Source organism: Ranitomeya variabilis, chromosome 4, assembly GCF_051348905.1.
Source record: "Ranitomeya variabilis isolate aRanVar5 chromosome 4, aRanVar5.hap1, whole genome shotgun sequence".
Taxonomy (NCBI): domain Eukaryota; kingdom Metazoa; phylum Chordata; class Amphibia; order Anura; family Dendrobatidae; genus Ranitomeya; species Ranitomeya variabilis.
In genome coordinates this window covers 23913206-23934057 of record NC_135235.1, presented here as the reverse complement: position 1 = coordinate 23934057, position 20852 = coordinate 23913206, and the positions used below count along the sequence as shown (strand labels likewise).

Sequence of the window (20852 nt, the reverse complement as noted above, 5' to 3'; positions counted from 1 at the left end):
TATTCGACTGGAATTGCATTCTACTCAAATATTACAAAGATCCACTTTCACCAAAATGAGGATTTTTTTTAATATGCTTTCGATTGGCCACTGGCCTCCTTTTTTGCTCAAATGTAAAGGGTCATTAAATGCAGTAAAAACGCAACGTGTGAACATAGGCTTATACTCACCTTACCGCTCTCCTCACCATCCCTTGTCCGGTCCTCTTCGCATCTTCTTATCCCTTCCGTGAGAACATGTACCAGCAAGGTCACGGCGCACTTTGTGACACCATGACTCGTGACCGAATATGCGCTTGTGCAGAATTGTCCCAGGACTCCTCCGAGCTGGAGATCAATGTTCCCGGCAGTGATGCGAAGATGCGATGAGGAGCGGATGTGGATGATGAAGAGCGGAGGGGCCAGAGAGGTGAGCGGTGATGTGAGTATAAATATTCTTACTATTTTTTACATGTTATGTTTTTTTACTCTGAGATCTGGAGAACATAATAAGAGACATTAACTTCATAGGGAAAAAAAACTTCTCTGCAAATTGAAAATTCCAGGAAAATCCGTGCAAACGGGTGAATTCGAACCTAAGTTGCTCCGCTCATCTCTAGTTACATTAAATGATAATATCTCTATAGAGCTGATAACACGGGATCCACCAATCACAACAGGTGATGTCACAGCCGACCCTGATCCTCTTCCCTTCACAGTGACCATTGTGTAAAGGTGGCGAGGGCTGATGGATTGCTCCCCGACACCCAAGGGTTAAATGTATTTTTATGCCCTTGTATGTGGTCCAGGTATAATATCCCGTGGGGCTGTAGTTAGCTGGGACAGGGTTAACTGAAGTGGCCATCATGGTAGGGAGGGTGGAACTGAGTGCTAGTGACTGAGGCAGGAAGTGAGTACGCAGCAGAACTAGGGCTGCTAGGGACAACACAAGCCTAATATTTGGGGCAGTGGATTGCTGTAAATACTCTTCCGTGTGATTCCGTCTAATGGCCAAGGGCAGCCTCGAGATGAACATCGGGGTCCAAGGGCGCACTCAGCTTGCGAAGCTACAGGCAAAGTTGGACTCAGACTACATTGGGCGGAAGATATTGCAGTCCAGATATACTGTTAGTGATAGAGAAGATTCTCTTGGGCTAGGAAAGCCAGACAGAGGGACATGCCTCCTATACCGAGAACCAGGGCTGAAGTTGTGTCCGGTACTTGTGGGAAAGAGGACAACCCGTTGGGCCTCATCCTCTATATCTGCCTGTAAATACTGTACAGACTGCCCTACTCTTACTAAAAGTTTGTTTTTTATGAACCTCGTGTCTCCTGGATTATTTGCTGCCCTGGTTCCAGAAGAAGCATTCCTTGAGTCAGAAGGGGTCTGCTGGCCAGAAGTAGGTGGAAAGCACCCTATACACAGCCGCACACTAGGACTAGGACATACCTTGCCTGCAAGATGCCAGAGCGAGTGGGGACCAAAGCTCGCCCATGACTACCTCGCTTGGGCATCTTACATTTGCACATGCTCATTAGATGCTTTAATACAAAAAAAGGTCAGGGTCTGTTCATTGCACCTAATGTGCATTTCCTGAAAGAACAGGCAATTGGAGTCTAGAAGAGCCCCGGTAGCCGGTGGGAGAATTGCACGATTTCTAATTTTTATGCTTTAGTACAGATTGAGATATGTGAAAAAAAATTGCCAAAATGTTTTAAAATAATGCATTTACCATTAAAAAAAAAAGTGTTTAAGGTGTTGTACCTTCTATTGATGACACATTTCCTTTGGTATTTTTGAATAAAAAAAAGAGTCTAGAACACTTTTCTCTTTTACACTAATGGATGAATTAATTATGAATTGATTATTGTAAAAAATTTGGGTAAATTTTCCTGGAGACATTGCATGAGGCTTGATATGAACGCATAGTTTGGCTGTAAAGTCTGGGTATGTTTTCCTCTTATTTTTCTCTACCAGTTTCATATTCCGGAAGCAGATACAACTTATGCCTGTACGTTCCTTCCAATGCCCAGGGTGACCAAAAAACATCATATTGTGAGGGTAAGTCCACGTTATATTGTATGATACAAGATATATCGTATACACACCAGATCAGGTAAGTATAGGGGGTGCAGAAATCGGAGGAGGAGGAGGAGAGAGGACCCTGCTGCCCGCAAGGGCTCACAATCTACAAGAGATGGGTGAGGATACAGTAGGTGAGGGTAGAGCTGGTCATGCAGCGGTTTGGTCAATCGGTGGTTACTGCAGGTTGTAGGCTTGCCGGAAGAGGTAGGTCTTCAGGTTCTTTTTGAAGGTTTTGATGGTAGGTGAGAGTCTGATATGTTGTGGTAGAGGGTTCCAGAGTAGGGGTGATACGCAAGAGAAATCTTATATACGATTGTGGGAAGAGGAGATAAGAGGGGAGTAGAGAAGGAGATCTTGTGAGGATCGGAGGTTGCGTGCAGGAAAGTACCGGGAGACGAGATCACAGATGTATGGAGGAGACAGGTTGTGGATGGCTTTGTATGTCATGGTTAGGCTTTTGTACTGGAGTCTCTGGGTAATGGGGAGCCAGTGAAGGGATTAACAGAGGGGAGAGGCCGGGGAATAGCGGGGGGACAGGTGGATTAGTCGGGCAGCAGAGTTTAGAATAGATTTGAAGGGTGCGAGAGTGTTAGAGGGGAGGCCACAGAGCAGGAGGTTAAAGTAGTCGAGGCGGGAGATGATGAGGGCATGGACTAGGGTTTTTGCAGATTCTTGGTTTAGGAATGTACGGATCCGTGAAATATTTTTGAGTTGAAGGTTGCAGGAAGTGGAAAGGGCTTGGATATGCGGTTTGAAGGAGAGATCAGTGTCAAGGATTACCCCGAGGCAGTGAGCTTGTGGGACTGGGGAGAGTGGGCAGCCATTTAATGGATAGGTTCGTTGGGGTGGTCGCATGAGATGGGGGAAAGATGATAAATTCTGTTTTTTCCATGTTAAGTTTTAGGAATCTAGCGGAGAAGAAGGATGAAATAGCGGACAGACATTGAGGGATTCTGGTTAGTAGGGTGGTGATATCTGGTCCAGAGATGTAGATCTGTGTGTCATCAGCATAGAGGTGATACTGAAAACTGTGAGATTCTATGAGCTGTCCCAGGCCAAAAGTGTAAATGGAGAAGAGTAGGGGCCCTAGAACTGAACCTTGCGGGACTCCGACAGATAGGGGGCGAGGTGAGGAGGTGGTGTGTGAGTGGGAGACGCTGAATGTCCAGTCAGTTAAGGCCCCGTCACACACAGCGACGCTGCAGCGATACAGACAACGATGCTGATCGCTGCAGCGTCGCTGTTTAGTCACTGTGTGGTCGCTGGGGAGCTGTCACACAGACCGCTCTCCAGCGACCAACGATGCCGAGGTCCCCGGGTAACCAGGGTAAACATCGGGTTGCTAAGCGCAGGGCCGCGCTTAGTAACCCGATGTTTACCCTGGTTACCACCAGTGTAAAATGTAAAATAACAAACAGTACATACTCACCTTCGCATCCCCCGGCGTCCGCTTCCTGCACTGACTGAGCACCGTCCCTAACAGCAGAGCGGTGACGTCAGTGTGGGAAGCAGACGGCAAGGGACCTGACGGACACCGGAATGTGAGTATGTACTGTTTGGTTTTTTTTACATTTACGATGGTAACCAGGGTAAACATCGGGTTACTAAGCGCAGCCCTGCGCTTAGTAACCCGATGTTTACCCTGGTTACCAGTGAAGACATCGCTGAATCCGTGTCACACACATCGATTCAGCGATGTCAGCGGGACCTCAACGACCAAAAAAAGGTCCAGGCCATTCCGTCACGACCAGTGATCTCACAGCAGGGGCCTGATCGCTGGTACGTGTCAAACATAGCGAGATCGCTACTGAGGTCGCTGTTGCGTCACAAAACTTGTGACTCAGCAGCGATCTCGCTAGCGATCTCGCTATGTGAGACGCGGCCTTTAGGTATGACGAGATCCAGGATAGGGCCAAGTCTGTGATGCCAAAGGATGAGAGGGTACGCAGCAACAGGGAAAGGTCCTCTGTGTCAAAGGCAGAGGACAGGTCCAGGAGGAGGAGGATAGAGTAGTGTCGCTTGCTCTTGGCAGTTAATAGGTTATTGGTGACCTTAGTTAGGGCAGTTTCAGTGGAGTGGTGCGACTGGAAGCCAGATTGTAAGCAGTCAAAGAGGGAGCAGGAAGATAGATGGGAGGACAGTTCAAGATAGACGTGTTGTTCCAGTAGTTTTGAGGCATAGGGGAGAAGTAATATAGGGTGATAGCTAGATACAGAGGATGGGTCAAGAGAGGGCTTTTTGAGGATAGGTGTATTAGGGTTGAACAATTAATAAAATGTTCAATTCTCTAGTTGCCTACTCCTGGCCTAATGGATATTGATCATGTGCACTAAAGAAATACACCAGACACAGTCAGCTGTAACTCTCCTTGATCAATGTGTGGCTCAGCTCCAAGAAGGGAAGTTTATTAGTCAAACACAATGTTATATATCTCCTGTAAGGGGGCTCGGTTAGCTCTAAAATGGGAGTGATCGGATATATTCCATTGGTTAGTGGGTTGGGCATGAGCAAGTCCATGGGCGGATCCATGAGGTCATCAGGGTGGGTTGGTCCGTGAGGTCATCAGGGTGGGCGTCACTGTGGGTGGATCCATGAGGTCATCAGGGTGGGCGTCATCTTGGATACCAGAGCACACAGTCTGCGGATACAGGAAATGGCGGCCATCTTTAGTGTCTTCATTGTTCATCTTGGATACCAGAGCACACGGCTCTGGTACAGGAGATGGCGGCCATCTTTAGTGTCTCACTTTGATCTGAGGAAAACTTACGTAAGGTTAAACAATACATGTTATGGGTTGCTTCTCTCATTTACCTTATGTCTTGTGGTTAATTAAGTATTTGATCTTATGGCTCTCCTCAACAGTCCCCCCTAAATACTTTATTAACAAGCTTTTTTTTTTTATCTTGATCCCATCGTGGTTCCCCAACCCACCGATGTTAAGTGTTATTATGACATCAGAAGCTTCATGACAATATGGATGCTATAGACACCAGAGAATGTGTGACTAATTATGGGTATACCGAGGAGGTATATCGGAGCGCGTTACCCATGCCCTCGGGACTTTACTACCTGCGGGATCTATTACTCTCCAATCTTCCATCTCCATGGTTACATAAAATACACATGTGCGACTAACCCTGATGTACACATCCTAGATCTGACTGTCTCGCCCAGGAGGGGGAATTGGAGTTTTCACCAGTTTGAGACAAGTTTTCCCTTGTGGAAAACCTCCCTTTGTAGCTGGACTTTGACAAGCAGGTCAGATCCTACTCTGTCCCTAACTGTCTAAACAAGTTTATAATGTGAGAGATGGATCCAGGAGGCGCTCAGCAACCCTGACTGAAGTAGGAGTAGTCAGGAGCACTTGGTAGGGACCCTCAAATCTCGACTCCAGGGATGCCTTTTTGATGAACTTCTTTACAAGCACGTAGTCACCAGGTTGGAGAGCATGGGTACCTTCACTGGAATCTGGACCTGGAATGGATGATAAAACTCGTACATGTGTTACTGACAGTTCTTTAGTAACAACAATTACATATTTTACCAGAGTATCACTTCCTAAGGCTAGCTGTTGTGGAAAATATTGACCCAATCTTGGAGGCCCCCCAAAAAGAATCTCGTATGGTGTGAGTTTAGTGGGACCCCTTGGAGTGTTTCTGACTGAGTATAAGGCAACGGGCAAAATGTCTGTCCAAGTCTGACCTCCTAACTGGCTTTCAGTAATTTATTTTTGAAGGTGCCATTCAGTGTTTCTACTTTCCCACTGCTGTGTGGGTGATATGGAGTATGTAAACCCAAATAACCAATGTCCATAGTTCCTTAGACAGTGCTGCAATGAATGCGGGTACTTGGTCACTCTCAATTACCTCTGGGACCCCATATCTGCAGACTACTTCAGTCATCAGTCTCTTAACAGTCACTCTGGCAGTCATGTTGGTTACTGGATAGGCTTCGGGCCATCCTGAGAACATGTCAGTCACTACCAGTACATACTCGTACTTCCCTACTTTTGGCATTTGAATGTGATCAATCTGAATCCTCTGAAAGGGATAAAGTGGTTTAGCCAAATGTTTCTGAGTAACTTTCTGAGGCGGTGCTGGATTGCATGCTGCACACACAAGGCAGGACTTGCAATATTTTTGGGTGACAGTAGAGATTCCAGGTGCCATATAAGTCTTCCAAATTAGGTCATTCATCTGATTCTTGCCTCTGTGGGTAATACGGTGTGCCCATTCGGTCACCGAGGGGTACAGATTACGGGGTAGACAGAGCTTTTTGTTCACCCTCCAGACTCCATCTTCATCCTTTTTTAGCTCCTCCTTCTTGCCATGACTTCTTTTCATCATCTGTTGTCTTGCCTTGATGTAGATGGATAATCCTCATAAGAGAGGCTTTAGTCCCTTCTTCAGTGTCTTGTGACACGTACACCGCTGCTTTCTCTTTCCCAAATGGATCCACAGCATAGGTTTTTGCTGTTTTGTCAGCAAAGAAGTTCCCCCTTGCTTCTGGAGAATCCAGTCTCCCGTGAGCTTTGATCTTGATCACTGCAACCTCTGAAGGTAGATCCAGAGTGACCACAAGTTCTTGCATGGTAGCAGCATGTTTTACAGGAGTTCCACTGGACGTTAGGTATCCTCTGGCTGCCCAGATACTGCCGAAGTCATGAGCCACTCCAAAAGCGTATCTTGAATCCGTGTAGATGTTGATCACCTTCTCCGTCGCTTCCTGACAAGCCAACGTCAAAGCTTTAAGTTCCGCTTCCTGTGCAGACGTGCGGTGGTAGGGATCCGGCTGAGATGACCTGGTCATGTGTAACCATGGCATATCCCGTATGGAACCTCCCTGTTTCATCTGCAAATCTGGAACCATCAGTGAAGAACATCAGGTCAGCATGTGGGAATGGGTCTTCAGACACGTTTTTCTGGGAGGCTACTTCTTCCTGCATTTGTTCGAGACAGTCATGATCCTCTGAGTGTGTAGAGGCATCTTCTCCGAGAGCATCAGTATCATCATCCACATCCCCCCTGGAAAGAGGAAGCAGCATGGACGGGTTGAGGATGGTGTAGCGGACAAGAGGGACATTATCCGGAACCAAGAGCGAACATTGGAGTCTCATATGATGCTGCACCAACAGATGTTTAGGTTCCAAGAATAGCAATTATGTCGTGTGGAGCCATTAAGAGAACTGGATGTCCTCAGATGATATCAGGATTTGGGATTCCAAGAGCTGGTGCAGACTGTATGGCCTGTTTAAGAGCGTAGAAAGCTTCCACAGATTTGGTACATAGTGGAAACGCTGACGTCTTGAGGTCATCGTACAATGGCTGCATCAGCTTTGAGGCATCTGGAAACCTTTGGCGACAATAAGCAATAGGTCAGCCAACTCATCCGAGGCCCATGTCTTAGGTTCTTGGCAGAACTCAACACCAGAGTCCCATGTCTCGTCACTGGCAAGTGAGTCATCATTGAACACGATATCCATAACAGACCAATATGCATCGCCTGCTCTAAGATTTGGCAGGGAAATGAGATCTTGCCACATGGCTGGGTGATTCCTTTGGATTTGAAGCATGCTTCTGTTGAAAGGCATCAGCTGTTTTTCTGGATCTGGAAGTTGGTTCAACAGAGTAGCCGCTTGCTGGGGTGTAAACCTGACATACAGGGTGGGCTCCTCAGACATGAGCATTGGCACTGTTGGTGGTGACACCTGAGGCGGGAGTAGAGATGGCACCGGGAGTGCAGATGTATTCTCTTGTGTATGAGGAGCCGGAGGAGGTAACAGTCCTGGAATGAGGGGCTCTATTTGGGCAGCTCCAGTATCATGATGTGGGCTCCAGGTGACGCAGGCAGTCTTAAAAGCTTTAACAGTCCTGTCCTCATTAATGCGAGTTATTGCTGCATGAAGTTGTTGAGCACTAACGTCTGGATGAATAGGGTCATAAGTAGGGGTCACAGCGTGTATGATCATTCTACACGGGAAGATTGCCAGATTTAGTCACCGCTATGTCCCCAACAGCTATCTGACCACGTGACTCAACAATGATTTGACTGTCAGCTTGAATAGTCGCCCCTCCTGCTTCCACTATAGCTCTAGCTACACCTCCATTGTGCTCTAACCGAGAATTGGCAGCATTAACAATAGCGTCTGTCTCCATTGTTGTTATATCACCCTTTCCCACCACTAACAAGGGTCCCTCAGGAAGTTCTTTTTCAAAAATAGGTTGCCAACATTCCCTCCCCTTTGTGCTTCCTGTGCTATTGGTATCCTCCTCCCAGATTGAGTCCCCCCCGTTACAGTTGCCACCGTCCCATACAGGTGTGCACTTGGCTGCGAGACAGCCTGTGAGGTACCAGGTATAGGGTTAGGTAGACTGCATGAGAGTGCTGTTGTGGAAGCATTGGGAGGAGAGGCCGCTGCTTGGAGCATCTCATGTGGGTGTGCGGCTAAATTGGCATTGGAAGTGATAGTAGAAAGGGTTGGTGCCTCATTGGAAACCACTGAGATAGGAAACATGGGTAAAGCCTTTTTATTTCCCGAAGGAATATAGTATTGGCCATCAGTGGTCATTACTGGGTAACAAGGATTTAGTGATGTGGTGTGTAGCCTTAGTCTGAGATGTTCACCACCAGAACCAGCACATTTGCCTTCCAAAAAATGCTGCCATCAGAATAAGGACATTTGCCATCCACAAAATGGCTGCCATCAGAATTACATTTGCCATCCACAAAATGGCCGCTGTCAGAATTACATTTGCCATCAACAAAATGGCCGCCGTTAGAATTAGCATATTTGCCATCCACAAAATGGCCGCCGTTAGCATTACATTTGCCATCCACAAAATGGCCACTATTAGAATTAAAATATTTGCCATCCACAAAATGGCCGCTGTTAGCATTAACACCTTTGCCATCAACAAAATGGCCGCTATTACATTTAGCACATGGCTCTGGGCCACCATTATAGCTGCTATTACATTTAACACACTTGCCATCAACAAAATGGCCGCTATTACATTTAGCACATGGCTCTGGGCCACCATTTTGGCTGCTATTACATTTAACACATTTGCCACCAACAAAATGGCCGCTATTACATTTAGCACATGGCTCTGGGCCACCATTTTGGCTGCTATTACATTTAACACATTTGCCACCAACAAAATGGCCGCTATTACATTTCGCACATGGCTCTGGGCCACCATTTTGGCTGCTATTACATTTAACACATGGCTCTGGGCCACCATTATACGGTGGTGGCCGCTCACAGGATATATTTTTGTAATACACAACTCAAAACTCTATTCTTTCTATTCCTTTTCTCTTCTACCCAATTTCCAATTTTTTTTTTTTTTTTTATACAGACTTTCAGACTCTTTCTCCTGCCCTAGCAATAGACAACAATCCATTATCTTCTAGGATACCTTTTCTTTCTTTCAAGACAAGCTTCCACTCCAGGGGCTGTAACCATCCCCCCTTCTGGCATTCCACACAATTTCCACTAATGTGCATGAGTCTAACTTGCCATCTGAATTTGGCTTAGTGCCCATACGGCAGAACTGCATTAATTTCTCCATCTTTCTATAGATATACAGTATATATATATCTATCTATCAAGATAACAAACACCAAACAAACAATAAGACGGGGGAGATGACTCAAACCTGAGATTCTAAAGGGAACTGAGTCTGCAGTACTCAGTTCCTATTGCTTCTTGTCACGTGGTCCCTGTCTGACTTCCGTGCTCCGTACTTTACAAACCAATTATTCCCTACTTTGTCAAATTGCTCCCTAACTTACCGGTCCCCGTGCAGAGTCACTCACTCGATGTCACGGGGCAAAAACTATAAATTTAATTATTTGGCTCAAACTGAGTCAATCACTCCAAGTTTTTAATGAGCCGCTACACAATTTATTATGCCCGAACTGAGTCAATCACTCCAAGCTTTACCGGGCCCCCCTAGGCCGAGTCAATCACTCCAGGTCCTAGTCTCTCTTATACAGAACTGAAAATCTTATCACAGGCGACAACCGTATACCACAGACAAAAATTATTATAATTTTTTTTTTTTTCCTAACGCTTGCACTCCTCTAAAAAACCTGTTTATCCCGTTCTACCACATGCTTTTTCCTTCTGTAAACACTTGCTTCTTTTCTTTCCTAAAAACCTGTTCTTCCTGTTCCAAACACAATGCTTCTCTTAACTACCAGTCATCTCCTTCTGTAAAAAACAAACAAACTTGCTCTTCCTGTTTTCTCACTTGCCTCTGTAGAAAAAAAAAAAAAAAAAAACTTGCTTCTCTTAACTACTAGTCATCTCCCCTCTTCACAACATGCAACAGGCAGTAGGCAACTAAAACATGTGACGGTTCTTGCAATTAAATGACCAGCAGCGGAGATACCCTTTCTGCCGTCTTACAGATACCAAGAAAACCGGACACGGTCAGGCAATCTGCACAGGATACCCCGAAGGACACAAGGTAAAGACTACAGATTATAAAAATCAGCAGACTTACCGTGTTCTGTTAAGGAGGTGATCAGTCTCCAGGTTCGGGGTACTCAGTGCATCCAGCCGTTCCACTCGCCGGTACTCAGGGTTCAGGGCTCTCCTCTGCTGGCCCCAGGTTGGGCGGCCAAATATTATGGTTGAACAATTAATAAAACGTTCAATTCTCTAGCTGCCTACTCCTGGCCTAATGGATATTGATCATGTGCACTAAAGAAATACACCAGACACAGTCAGCTGTAACTCTCCTTGATCAATGTGTGGCTCAGCTCCAAGAAGGGAAGTTTATTAGTCAAACACAATGTTATATATCTCCTGTAAGGGGGCTCGGTTAGCTCTAAAATGGGAGTGATCGGATATATTCCATTGGTTAGTGGGTTGGGCATGAGCAAGTCCATGGGCGGATCCATGAGGTCATCAGGGTGGGTTGGTCCGTGAGGTCATCAGGGTGGGCGTCACTGTGGGTGGATCCATGAGGTCATCAGGGTGGGCGTCATCTTGGATACCAGAGCACACAGTCTGCGGATACAGGAAATGGCGGCCATCTTTAGTGTCTTCATTGTTCATCTTGGATACCAGAGCACATGGCTCTGGTACAGGAGATGGCGGCCATCTTTAGTGTCTCACTTTGATCTGAGGAAAACTTATGTAAGGTTAAACAATACATGTTATGGGTTGCTTCTCTCAATTACCTTATGTCTTGTGGTTAATTAAGTATTTGATATTATGGCTCTCCTCAACAGGTGTGATTGAGGCATGTTTAAAGCTTGAGGGGAAAACACCAGTTGTTAGTGATAGGCTGAAGAGATGGGATAGGGTTGGGATGAAGACTGTGGCGAGGTTTGGGATGAAGTGGGAAGGGATTGGGTCAAGTGCGCAGGTGGTGAGATGCGATCTTGAGAGTAGAGTGGAGAGTCGATCTTCTGTAATGGTGGAGAAGTTGGTTTTGGAGGGTTGGGTAGTTGGGAGGAAGGGCTCTGGGGGTTGTCGACTAAAACTGTCTGATGTTCTCAATCTTCTGCTTGAAAAATGAGGCAAAGTCTTCAGCTGAGATGAGTGGGGAGGGAGGAGGAGCTGGGGGAAGGAGGAGAGAATTGAAGGTGTTGAATAACTGTTTAGGGTTGTGAGACAGGGAGGATTTGAGAGATGAGAAGTAGGTTTGTTTTGCTGTGGCGAGTGTGGTCTTGAAAGTAGTGAGCAGTGGAGTGGGATCTTTTCCATCTCCGCTCAGCAGCCCTGGAAGCTCGCCTCAGTTCTTTGGTCAGGCTGGTGTGCCAGGGCTGTCTGTTGATTTTGCAAGCTTTGGTATGTGTGAGAGGGGCAAGAGATTCCAAAGCTACAGCTATTGTGGTGTTTTATAGAGCAGCAGCGGCATCCTCATTGTGTAGGGAATTTATGTCTGTGAGAGGGAGGAGGGATTCAGAGAGTGTAGATCAAGGTGTTTATGATTTCTGAGAGGGTGTGCAAGTTTGTGGGGTGGGGATTGTAGACAAGGAGTGGAGAGGGAAGAGAATGTGAGTAGATTGTGGTCTGAAAGAGAAAGAGGTGAGTTAGGGAGGTTAGATAGGGAGCAGAGGCGGATGAAGATGAGGTCCAGTGTGTGACCATATTTGTGAGTGGCTGTAGAAGACCATTGAGTGAGGCCGAAGAAGGAAGTGAGAGATAGAAGTTTAGTGGCAGCTGAGAGGGAAGTGTCAATGGGTATGTTGAAGTCGCCCATGATGATAGTGGGGATGTCAACGGAGCGGAAATGAAGTAGCCAGGTGGTGAAGTGGTCAAAGAAGACTTATCCAAAGATAGGTTTTCAACACATACTGTAAATCCTGGACAACCCCTTTAAATATAATTATACTTGGGAGATGGGAAGCCGCCTACTGAACAGATGATTATAAGACTTGGGAGCCATTGTTAAGCCATCAGCTGCCATAGGAAAGCCCTGGCTTATGGTGGATGGTGGGTGGTGAGGGCATCAGGAGGGGATCAACTTGTTGATGATTTCCAGATTGATTTTTATAGAATGAGTAAAAAAAAAGCAGATGTCGGATTTTAAGTGGCCTTACCACAAAGCCAATGTTTGATTGTCCATTTATTTCTATGACCTTTAATACCAGACACAACCCTTGGACCAGAGTGGTGCTGTTTCTTATAGAAAGCAGACATAGTTTTGGAATACTTCTCTTATAATTGTTACTCTTTCGCTAGAGATTCTATAATGTGGATTTTTATCACTTCTCTTTATATACCCTCCATTTTTACTACCTGAACAGTACGAGTTAATTGAAGACCCAGTCAGTATTGGCATAGTGCATCACATCCTGATATATTTTTGTGGGAATAACACCATCCTCACATCAGAAGTTGGAGATTGCTACGGCCAGGATACCCGATTTTCTCAGTGCCTTTCTGCGACGCTTGGCTGGGCTGTTGGGGGAGAGGTAAGTAGATGCCAGAGTTTGAGCAGACCAATCAAACCAGTAATGTTCCTAAGGACTGACATAGAGGAAACTTTTGGCTGTGTGTTTGATTTCAACATGTTTGATCCTTTTCTGCGAAAAAATACTTTAAAAAATATATCAGCAATTTCTCAAATAATCCTTCAGGTAAGACAGAGAAAAAACGTCAAGTATTCAATCATATTCACTCTCTTCCTCTTTATGGGTATAAGACAATATGCTGCAGCAGGAGCCTCCCCCCTATCATCTGTCTGCAGTAGGATAAAAAAAAATTGCTAAACCACACCACCTTTGCTAGAGAAATAAGAAAAAAAAATCTTTAGATCTCAGCATTATCCCTCCTATGTTTACGTTCCTGAGTTTGGGTGTAAGACAATTGACTGCAGCAGGAGCCTCCCCCCTTTGTCCTGTTTACAGTATTATGAAAAAATGTCAAAGATACATGCCCTTTGCCAAGTGGGTGATGTTTCTCCAGCTATGGGTAAATGACCAGTGGCTGTTCTTAACTTTCACACACAATCTGTATAGTTGAGCTGAGAGCTGTGCCGTCCTCTTACTTTCCAGACTCACCCAACAATAAATGCTAGAATCCCTGCTTTGGCTTTTATAGTGGTCCAGATACTTCCTCCTAATTGGCTCCTCTATAACAGGAGAGTAAGGCATTATGAGGAAGCCCATGTAACTATACCCGTCGTGTGAACCTTTTCTGGCTGATGCAATTTTCAGCAATGTGTAAAGGTGCAGTGGTTTTTGGCAAATTGTTCGAAAATTTCTCAAAAATTGGCACAAATTCAGTTTAGATTTGCTGGCGTACAGTATCTTAGAAATGTCCAGATTGTTGAAATGTAAAATGTTACATGTAAGTGCGATATTGTAATTTTTCTCCTTCTTTCTCTTTGTAGCCATTTGATTATCCAGATGACACCGGCATTTCTATAGGCACAGACATGGACCCTCAATATGTCAGAATCGAAATCCATTACAGTAACTTCGAAAACAAGGAAGGTAATAAGATCAGTTCTGATTCCTACTGCTGTCACATCAGCGGGATGTCCAGTCATCTAAAACCGGCCATATATGTAATATAATGGCAATGCCAACCAGTGGGTCAGCAAAGAGCCAAGGCAAGGCAACTATTGCATTCTCTAATCCAATAATAATGCCTCTTGAATGGCCCTTAACAAAATTATGCCCCCTTTAGAATGTATTAATGCCCCCTGAAAAATAAAAAAAAGTATTAATTAATTCCCCATAAAAAATAAAGTCTATATTACCTAAATCTAAGCAATCAGGTCTTCTTTGCAGTCAGAGTGGGCAGGTGCAGGCAGTACAATGCAGTGATGTCATTGTGCTTTCTGTGCAAGGATGCTGACATCTTGTAAACTGTAGCCTACAAAGCAGAGAGTGGTGGAGCTGGGATGACTATGATTTCCTGCTTTGCCACAGAATTCAACTGCATCTGTTAGGCTCTCCTGGTGAGGTGGTCCTCCAAGCCCAAGGTCCCATGGGTACATGGGCCATGGCTGTCGGTGCAGTAGACAGGTGTGACACTCAGAACACAGGTAGCAGATACACTGGAGGCTGTATGGAGACAGAACACAGTTAGCATAGGTAATGGAAGCCTCAGGCAGACAAGAGATGTCTTGGAGACTACAGACACGTAGTAGAGATACTGGAAGCCGCAGGCAGACTGGAGATACCCTGGACAAAATAGACAGATAGCAGAGATACTAAAAGCTGCAGGCAGATGTGAGACATCCTGGAAAGCACAGACTTGTAACAGAGATCACAGAAAACTGGGAGCAGGTAGCAGAGGTGCTGAAAGCTGCAGGCAAACAGGACATCCGGTAGCAGTGGTTCTGGAAGACACAGGCAGAAAGAACTCAGGAACACTGAAGTCTTAATATCAAGACACAGGTGTGTGTCTTGGTGCGCCTTATATATGCTCATCTTATATAGGCAGACAATCACATGAGAGCATGCTGGGCCACCTGAAAAGCCCGACATGAAGCAGGACAGAGTACAGCAGACTAGGGTGAGGGGAGCAAAGTTCGGATCTGGGACAGGTGTGTAACGGTACCCCCCTCTTAGGGAACCTGCCAAAAGAGTCTGTAATCCCCAACAATGATATTGTAGCTGCTAAACCTTTGGGATCCAGGGTCTTGGTATTCTTTCAAGGGCTCACTAAGTAAGGTGGATCCTTTAAATATGGCGCTCCTGGGGCCCAGTCGCCACAAAGATACTGCACCTCACCCAGAAGTGTGGTATTCCGCTCTCAGGTAAGGAGGAGGCATGGCACAGAACCGTACACCTGCATCCAACACTAGACACTTCAGTCAGGGCACCATAAGGGAGGATGGATTCATCCCAGGCTGGATAGCAAAGGGTGTTGAAGGAGTGGGTGGGGTAGGTAGAGTAGGGGAGGAGCTAATTAGGAGGGAAAGTTAGTCAGTTTGTGAGAGAAGTGGAGCTGAGCAGACGTGAGGGTCTGCAGCTCCTGACCTCCTGAAGAGATAATTGAGAGGGAAAGATTGAAGGAAGCTCCCAGAAGGACAGAAGGGGTCCTAGAGGCACGGGCAGTGAGAAGTCCACCCGTGGGGCTCGTATTCACGCTGACCAGAGTCAGGTGGAGGGACCAGGTTACAGGCAAGGGGACCGGCCCCATTCTAGTGGAGAAACTAAGGACTCAGCTAGTTAACTGGAGGCTGTGGCTTTTGTAAGAAGCACAGCAACATCTTCACACATAGCACTCACCACCCGACAGGATCCCTGGCTGCTGGCTTGGGACACTGTGTGGCAGGCGCAGGGCAGGAGAGGTGAAGCCAGCGCAGAGAGACGGCCAGAGAAAGGAACAAAGAATGAGGGTTCTGGAAAGTGCATCCAAATTGCTTGAGAGCTGGCTGGACCACAGACCTGAAGGACACAGCACCCTGGCTGGGGCAACTAAGAACTGTGAGTAAAGCTTTGGAAACTGCACCTTGCTGTGTCCTCACACTTATTTACTGCGCCATCCACCCTGCACTAAAACTACCACAACTGCCATCACCACCATTTACAACTTAAGTGCCTGGGACTAAAGCTCTACCTGTGGAGAGCTGTACCAACTCTGCTGCATCACCATCAGCCCCAGCGGTCTCTCCAAGCAGCATCGGCTAACATCTCTTATTTGCCGAATACCACAGGTCGCGTCACGAACATTTATCCCATAAACTTTAATTCACTTTATTCCCCTTTTATTGGACACCCAGGGACACGGACAGGGTCACTGCTGCTGTAACACGTCCCCTTTAAGAACTGGCTATGTACCGAGTATCCCCACGGCCCTTGGGGGTGCTGCATAAGCACAAGGCACATGAACGTCGGTGCAGCAGACAGGTGAGGCATGCAAGGCAGACAGCAGAGGGACTTGAGACTGCGGACAGACTGGAGACTATTAGCAGAGGTCCTGGAAGCTGCAGGCAGACAAGACACAGTCTGAAGACCATGGACAGGTTGGCAGAGGTACTGAAATTGCAGGAATACAGGTAACTGAGAAACTGTAAGCCAAAGGCAGCTAGGGGACATCCTGGAGACAGCAGACAGGGAGCTGTGCACAGACAAACTAAAATTCTTAATACCAAGATACGGGTGTGTGTCTAGGCGGGCCTTAAATAGGCTTAGGTAGATGATCACCTAGGAGCATACTCGACTACTTGCAAAGCCTGACATGGAGCACAAAAATGTTTAGCAGACAGGGTGAAAGGAAAAGAGCCCATACCTGTGACAGGTGTGTAACAGTATGGGTGTCATTTTGAAGCTGATACAGGTCAAAATGATGCTTGCCTGGGGATCTGGTGCACCTGGCCAGAATTCTGGGAAATGTGCACTGCCCTGAATCTTCAGCACTAGAAAAATAATTAGCTTTTTCTTTTGAAATTTTGCACGACTGTGTAGTGAATGCTGAGGCTGGCAATACCAATGCTTCTATTGCACCCATGTTACATAGTTACATAGTTATTAAGGTTGAAGGAAGACTTTAAGTCCATCTAGTTCAACCCATAGCCTAGCATGCCCTAACATGTTGATGGGTAACTCCAGGCCTAGCAATCATGCGATCATGAGTCCCCCCAGATCCAGTGAGGATTTGTCTACCGAGTCCCAGCTCACCTCTGTCAATGTCCCAAGACTATCACTATAAGGGGCTGTTTACCTTTGTAACTGGGGCCCCAGTTACAATGAAAAAATTCAAAATGAAAAAACATAAAATAATGCCCACCCCATGAGGATATCATTTCTAGGGAGGGGGACAAATTTTGTTTAAAACTGTGGCACACGCTGCAAACACGTTTCCTGCAGCGGTGCTCCAGGTGCGCCGAACGTCTGTGGAGAAAATCTAATCTACCCGAAGATTTCATCCATTATAAGTTCATGCTAAAAGCATACAACTCTGCCCTTCACCTCTCCAAACAAACCTATTTCAACACCCTCATCACCTCACTGTCAAATAACCCTAAACGTCTCTTTGACACTTTCCAGTCCCTACTCAACCCAAGAGAGCAGGCCCCAACCACAGATCTCCGCGCTGACGATCTGGCCAATTACTTCAAAGAAAAAATTTACCACATTCGGCAGGAAATCATCTCCCAATCACTTCATACCATGCACTGTCCTCCCTCCCCCACTGCATCTAGTTCACTCTCTGCCTTTGAACCAGTTACAGAAGAAGAAGAGATCAGGCTCCTTGCATCTTCTCGCCCGACCACTTGCACCAGTGACCCCATTCCGTCACATCTCCTCCAGTCCCTTTCCCCGGCTGTCACCTCTCACCTAACAAAAATATTCAACCTTTCCCTCACTTCCAGTATTTTTCCCTCCTCATTTAAGCATGCCATCATACATCCATTACTTAAAAAACCCTCCCTCGACCAAAATTGTGCTGCTAATTATAGACCTGTCTCTAATCTTCCCTTCATCTCTAAACTCCTCGAACGCCTGGTCCACTCCCGTCTTACCCCCTATCTCTCAGATAACTCTCTTCTCGACCCTCTTCAATCTGGCTTCCGCTCTTTACACTCTACTGAAACTGCCCTCACTAAAGTCTCTAATGATCTATTAACAGCTAAATCTAATGGTCACTACTCCATGCTAATTCTCTTGGATCTCTCCGCAGCATTCGACACTGTGGATCATCAGCTCCTCCTCACTATGCTCCGCTCCATCGGCATCAAGGACACCGTTCTCTCTTGGTTCTCCTCCTATCTCTCTGACCAATCCTTCACTGTATGTTTTGCTGGTTCCTCCTCCTCTCCCCTTCCCCTTACTGTTGGGGTTCCTCAAGGATCAGTCCTAGGCCCCTCCTCTTCTCTTTGTATACTGCCCCTATTGGACAAACAATCAGTAGATTTGGTTTCCAGTATCATCTCTATGCTGACACCCAATTATACACCTCTTCTCCTGTTATCACGCCGACCTTTTTAGAAAACACCAGTGATTGTCTTACCGCTGTCTCTAACATCATGTCCTCCCTCTATCTGAAACTGAACCTGTCAAAAACTGAACTCCTCGTGTTCTCTCCCTCTACTAACCTACCTTTGCCTGACATTGCCATCTCCGTGTGCGGTTCCACCATTACTCCAAAGCAACATGCCCGCTGCCTTGGGGTCATCCTTGATTCCGAGCTTTCATTCACCCCCCACATCCGATCACTGGCTCGTTCTTCTTATCTGCATCTCAAAAACATTTCTAGAATTCGCCCTTTTCTTACTTTTGACTCTGCAAAAACTCTTACTGTCTCACTTATTCATTCTCGTCTGGACTACTGTAACTCTCTACTAATCGGCCTCCCTCTTACCAAACTCTCCCCGCTCCAATCTGTCCTGAATGCTGCAGCCAGGATCATATTCCTCACCAACCGTTACACCGATGCCTCTACCTTGTGCCAGTCATTACACTGTTTACCCATCCACTCCAGAATCCAGTACAAAATTACTACCCTCATCCACAAAGCACTCCATGGCTCAGCACCACCCTACATCTCCTCTCTGGTCTCAGTCTACCACCCTACCCGTGCCCTCCGCTCCGCTAATGACCTCAGGTTAGCATCCTCAATAATCAGAACCTCCCACTCCCATCTCCAAGACTTTACACGTGCTGCGCCGATTCTTTGGAATGCATTACCTAGGTTAATACGATTAATCCCCACAGTTTTAAGCGTGCCCTAAAAACTCATTTGTTCAGACTGGCCTACCGCCTCAATGCATTAACCTAACCATCCCTGTGTGGCCCATTCAAAAAATAAATAAATAAATAAAAAAATAAAATAAAAAAAAACCATAATCAGGTTCCTCGCATCATGTTTTCATACACTTTATGCAGTTAATAGCACTCTATGTCTGTACTGCTACATACTTAGGCAATGAACTGGTTCATGCAGCTTTACATGAACACCCGAGCCTTACACTATGGCCGGTCCAAATAACTAAAGCAATTGTTACCATCCACCTCTCGTGTCTCCCCTTTTCCTCATAGTTTGTAGCTTGCGAGCAGCAGGGCCCTCATTCCTCCTGGTATCTGTTTTGAACTGTGATTTCTGTTATGCTGTAATGTCTATTGTCTGTACAAATCCCCTCTATAAGTTGTAAAGCGCTGCGGAATATGTTGGTGCTATATAAATAAAAATTATTATTATTATTATTATTATTTAAAAAAAAGACGTCATTAGTAAAAATAAAATAAACTTCCTTCCTTTTCAAAAAAAGACAAGAATCATTTTTTCCCATCATATTCAAAAACCCTAAACATATCAGGTATTCATATGACTGTAATGATACAAAGAATTAATTTAACAGTTTATTTAAAGCGGAAAAAAAACTCACAAAATAAAAAAAGCAAAAAAATAGCTTTTTTTATTTTTTCTAAATTTTCATTGCAAAAATCAATTATATAAATTACCCAAATTACCCAATAATTCATAGGTACTCAATAACAGCATCGGCAAATTATAGAATTTCCCCTGCAAAAAAAGAAGAGCACCTCTTACATCCTTGTCAAGGAAAAGCTAAGAATTAAGGCTCCTGAAATGTGAAAAGTCAAAAACTTTAATCATTAAAAGGCCTAGTCATTAAATAATTTAACAATTTTGATAAAACAAACGTGTCCTCAAGGGCAGAGTGTGAAATAAGAATTTAAAGAACCTCTAATGAGAGAGTCCCAGAGTTTTGTTCTGCCCCCTCAGACAACACACAGTCGTAAAATAAGGGGCTTTCATCAGTACCACCTATTCTTACTAGGTAATATGAATAATCTTGCTTAATGCCCGTCAAGCCTAAGGTTGGAGTAAATATGCCTGTCACTGTGACTTTTTGTGTTTTGGATCTTTGACTTTCAGGATTAATTGATAATTCAGGAATAAGGATGTATTACACCCCCGAGTTGCGTCCTCATGACAGTGGCACCTTGATGACTGGAGTATTTACTTTTCCCATGCAATTCATTCCACCTGGATGTGAAGAATTCAGAAATTATGGAATTTGTGACACTCGTTTGATGGAGATAGTAAGTGATCCTGGCCTTTGAGCGCAGAAGTAATAATGACAAATAATGTCATCTCCCTTGGTCAAGACCATCCATTTGTAGGATAAGCATAAGTCATCAATGTCATGTACTCCTTTAATAACCTCAGGAATAAATTGTAGGGTGTCCCTGATATATGGCAAGTCTTTTAAGGTGGTCTTGTCATACAACTGGTCTTAATGGGTGTACCCAGTATAAATCAGGTCTTGTGGGGTGTTCCTGTCATATGGCAGATGTTTTGGGGTGTTCTTGAAATATGGCAGGTCTTGTGGCATGTTTAT

At 45.4% G+C, this 20852-nt stretch overlaps 1 protein-coding gene across 1 annotated transcript in view; it reads left to right on the top strand.

Moving 5' to 3' along the window:
* Nucleotides 1–20852, top strand: part of LOC143768340 (putative DBH-like monooxygenase protein 2) — a 72936-nt gene that overhangs the window by 44230 nt on the left and 7854 nt on the right. Inside the window, exons 4-7 of the mRNA XM_077257022.1 lie at nt 1957–2040; nt 12835–13002; nt 13923–14025; nt 20387–20553. Of these exons, the coding sequence (XP_077113137.1) occupies nt 1957–2040; nt 12835–13002; nt 13923–14025; nt 20387–20553 (522 nt within the window). The remainder of the gene's footprint in view (nt 1–1956; nt 2041–12834; nt 13003–13922; nt 14026–20386; nt 20554–20852) is intronic.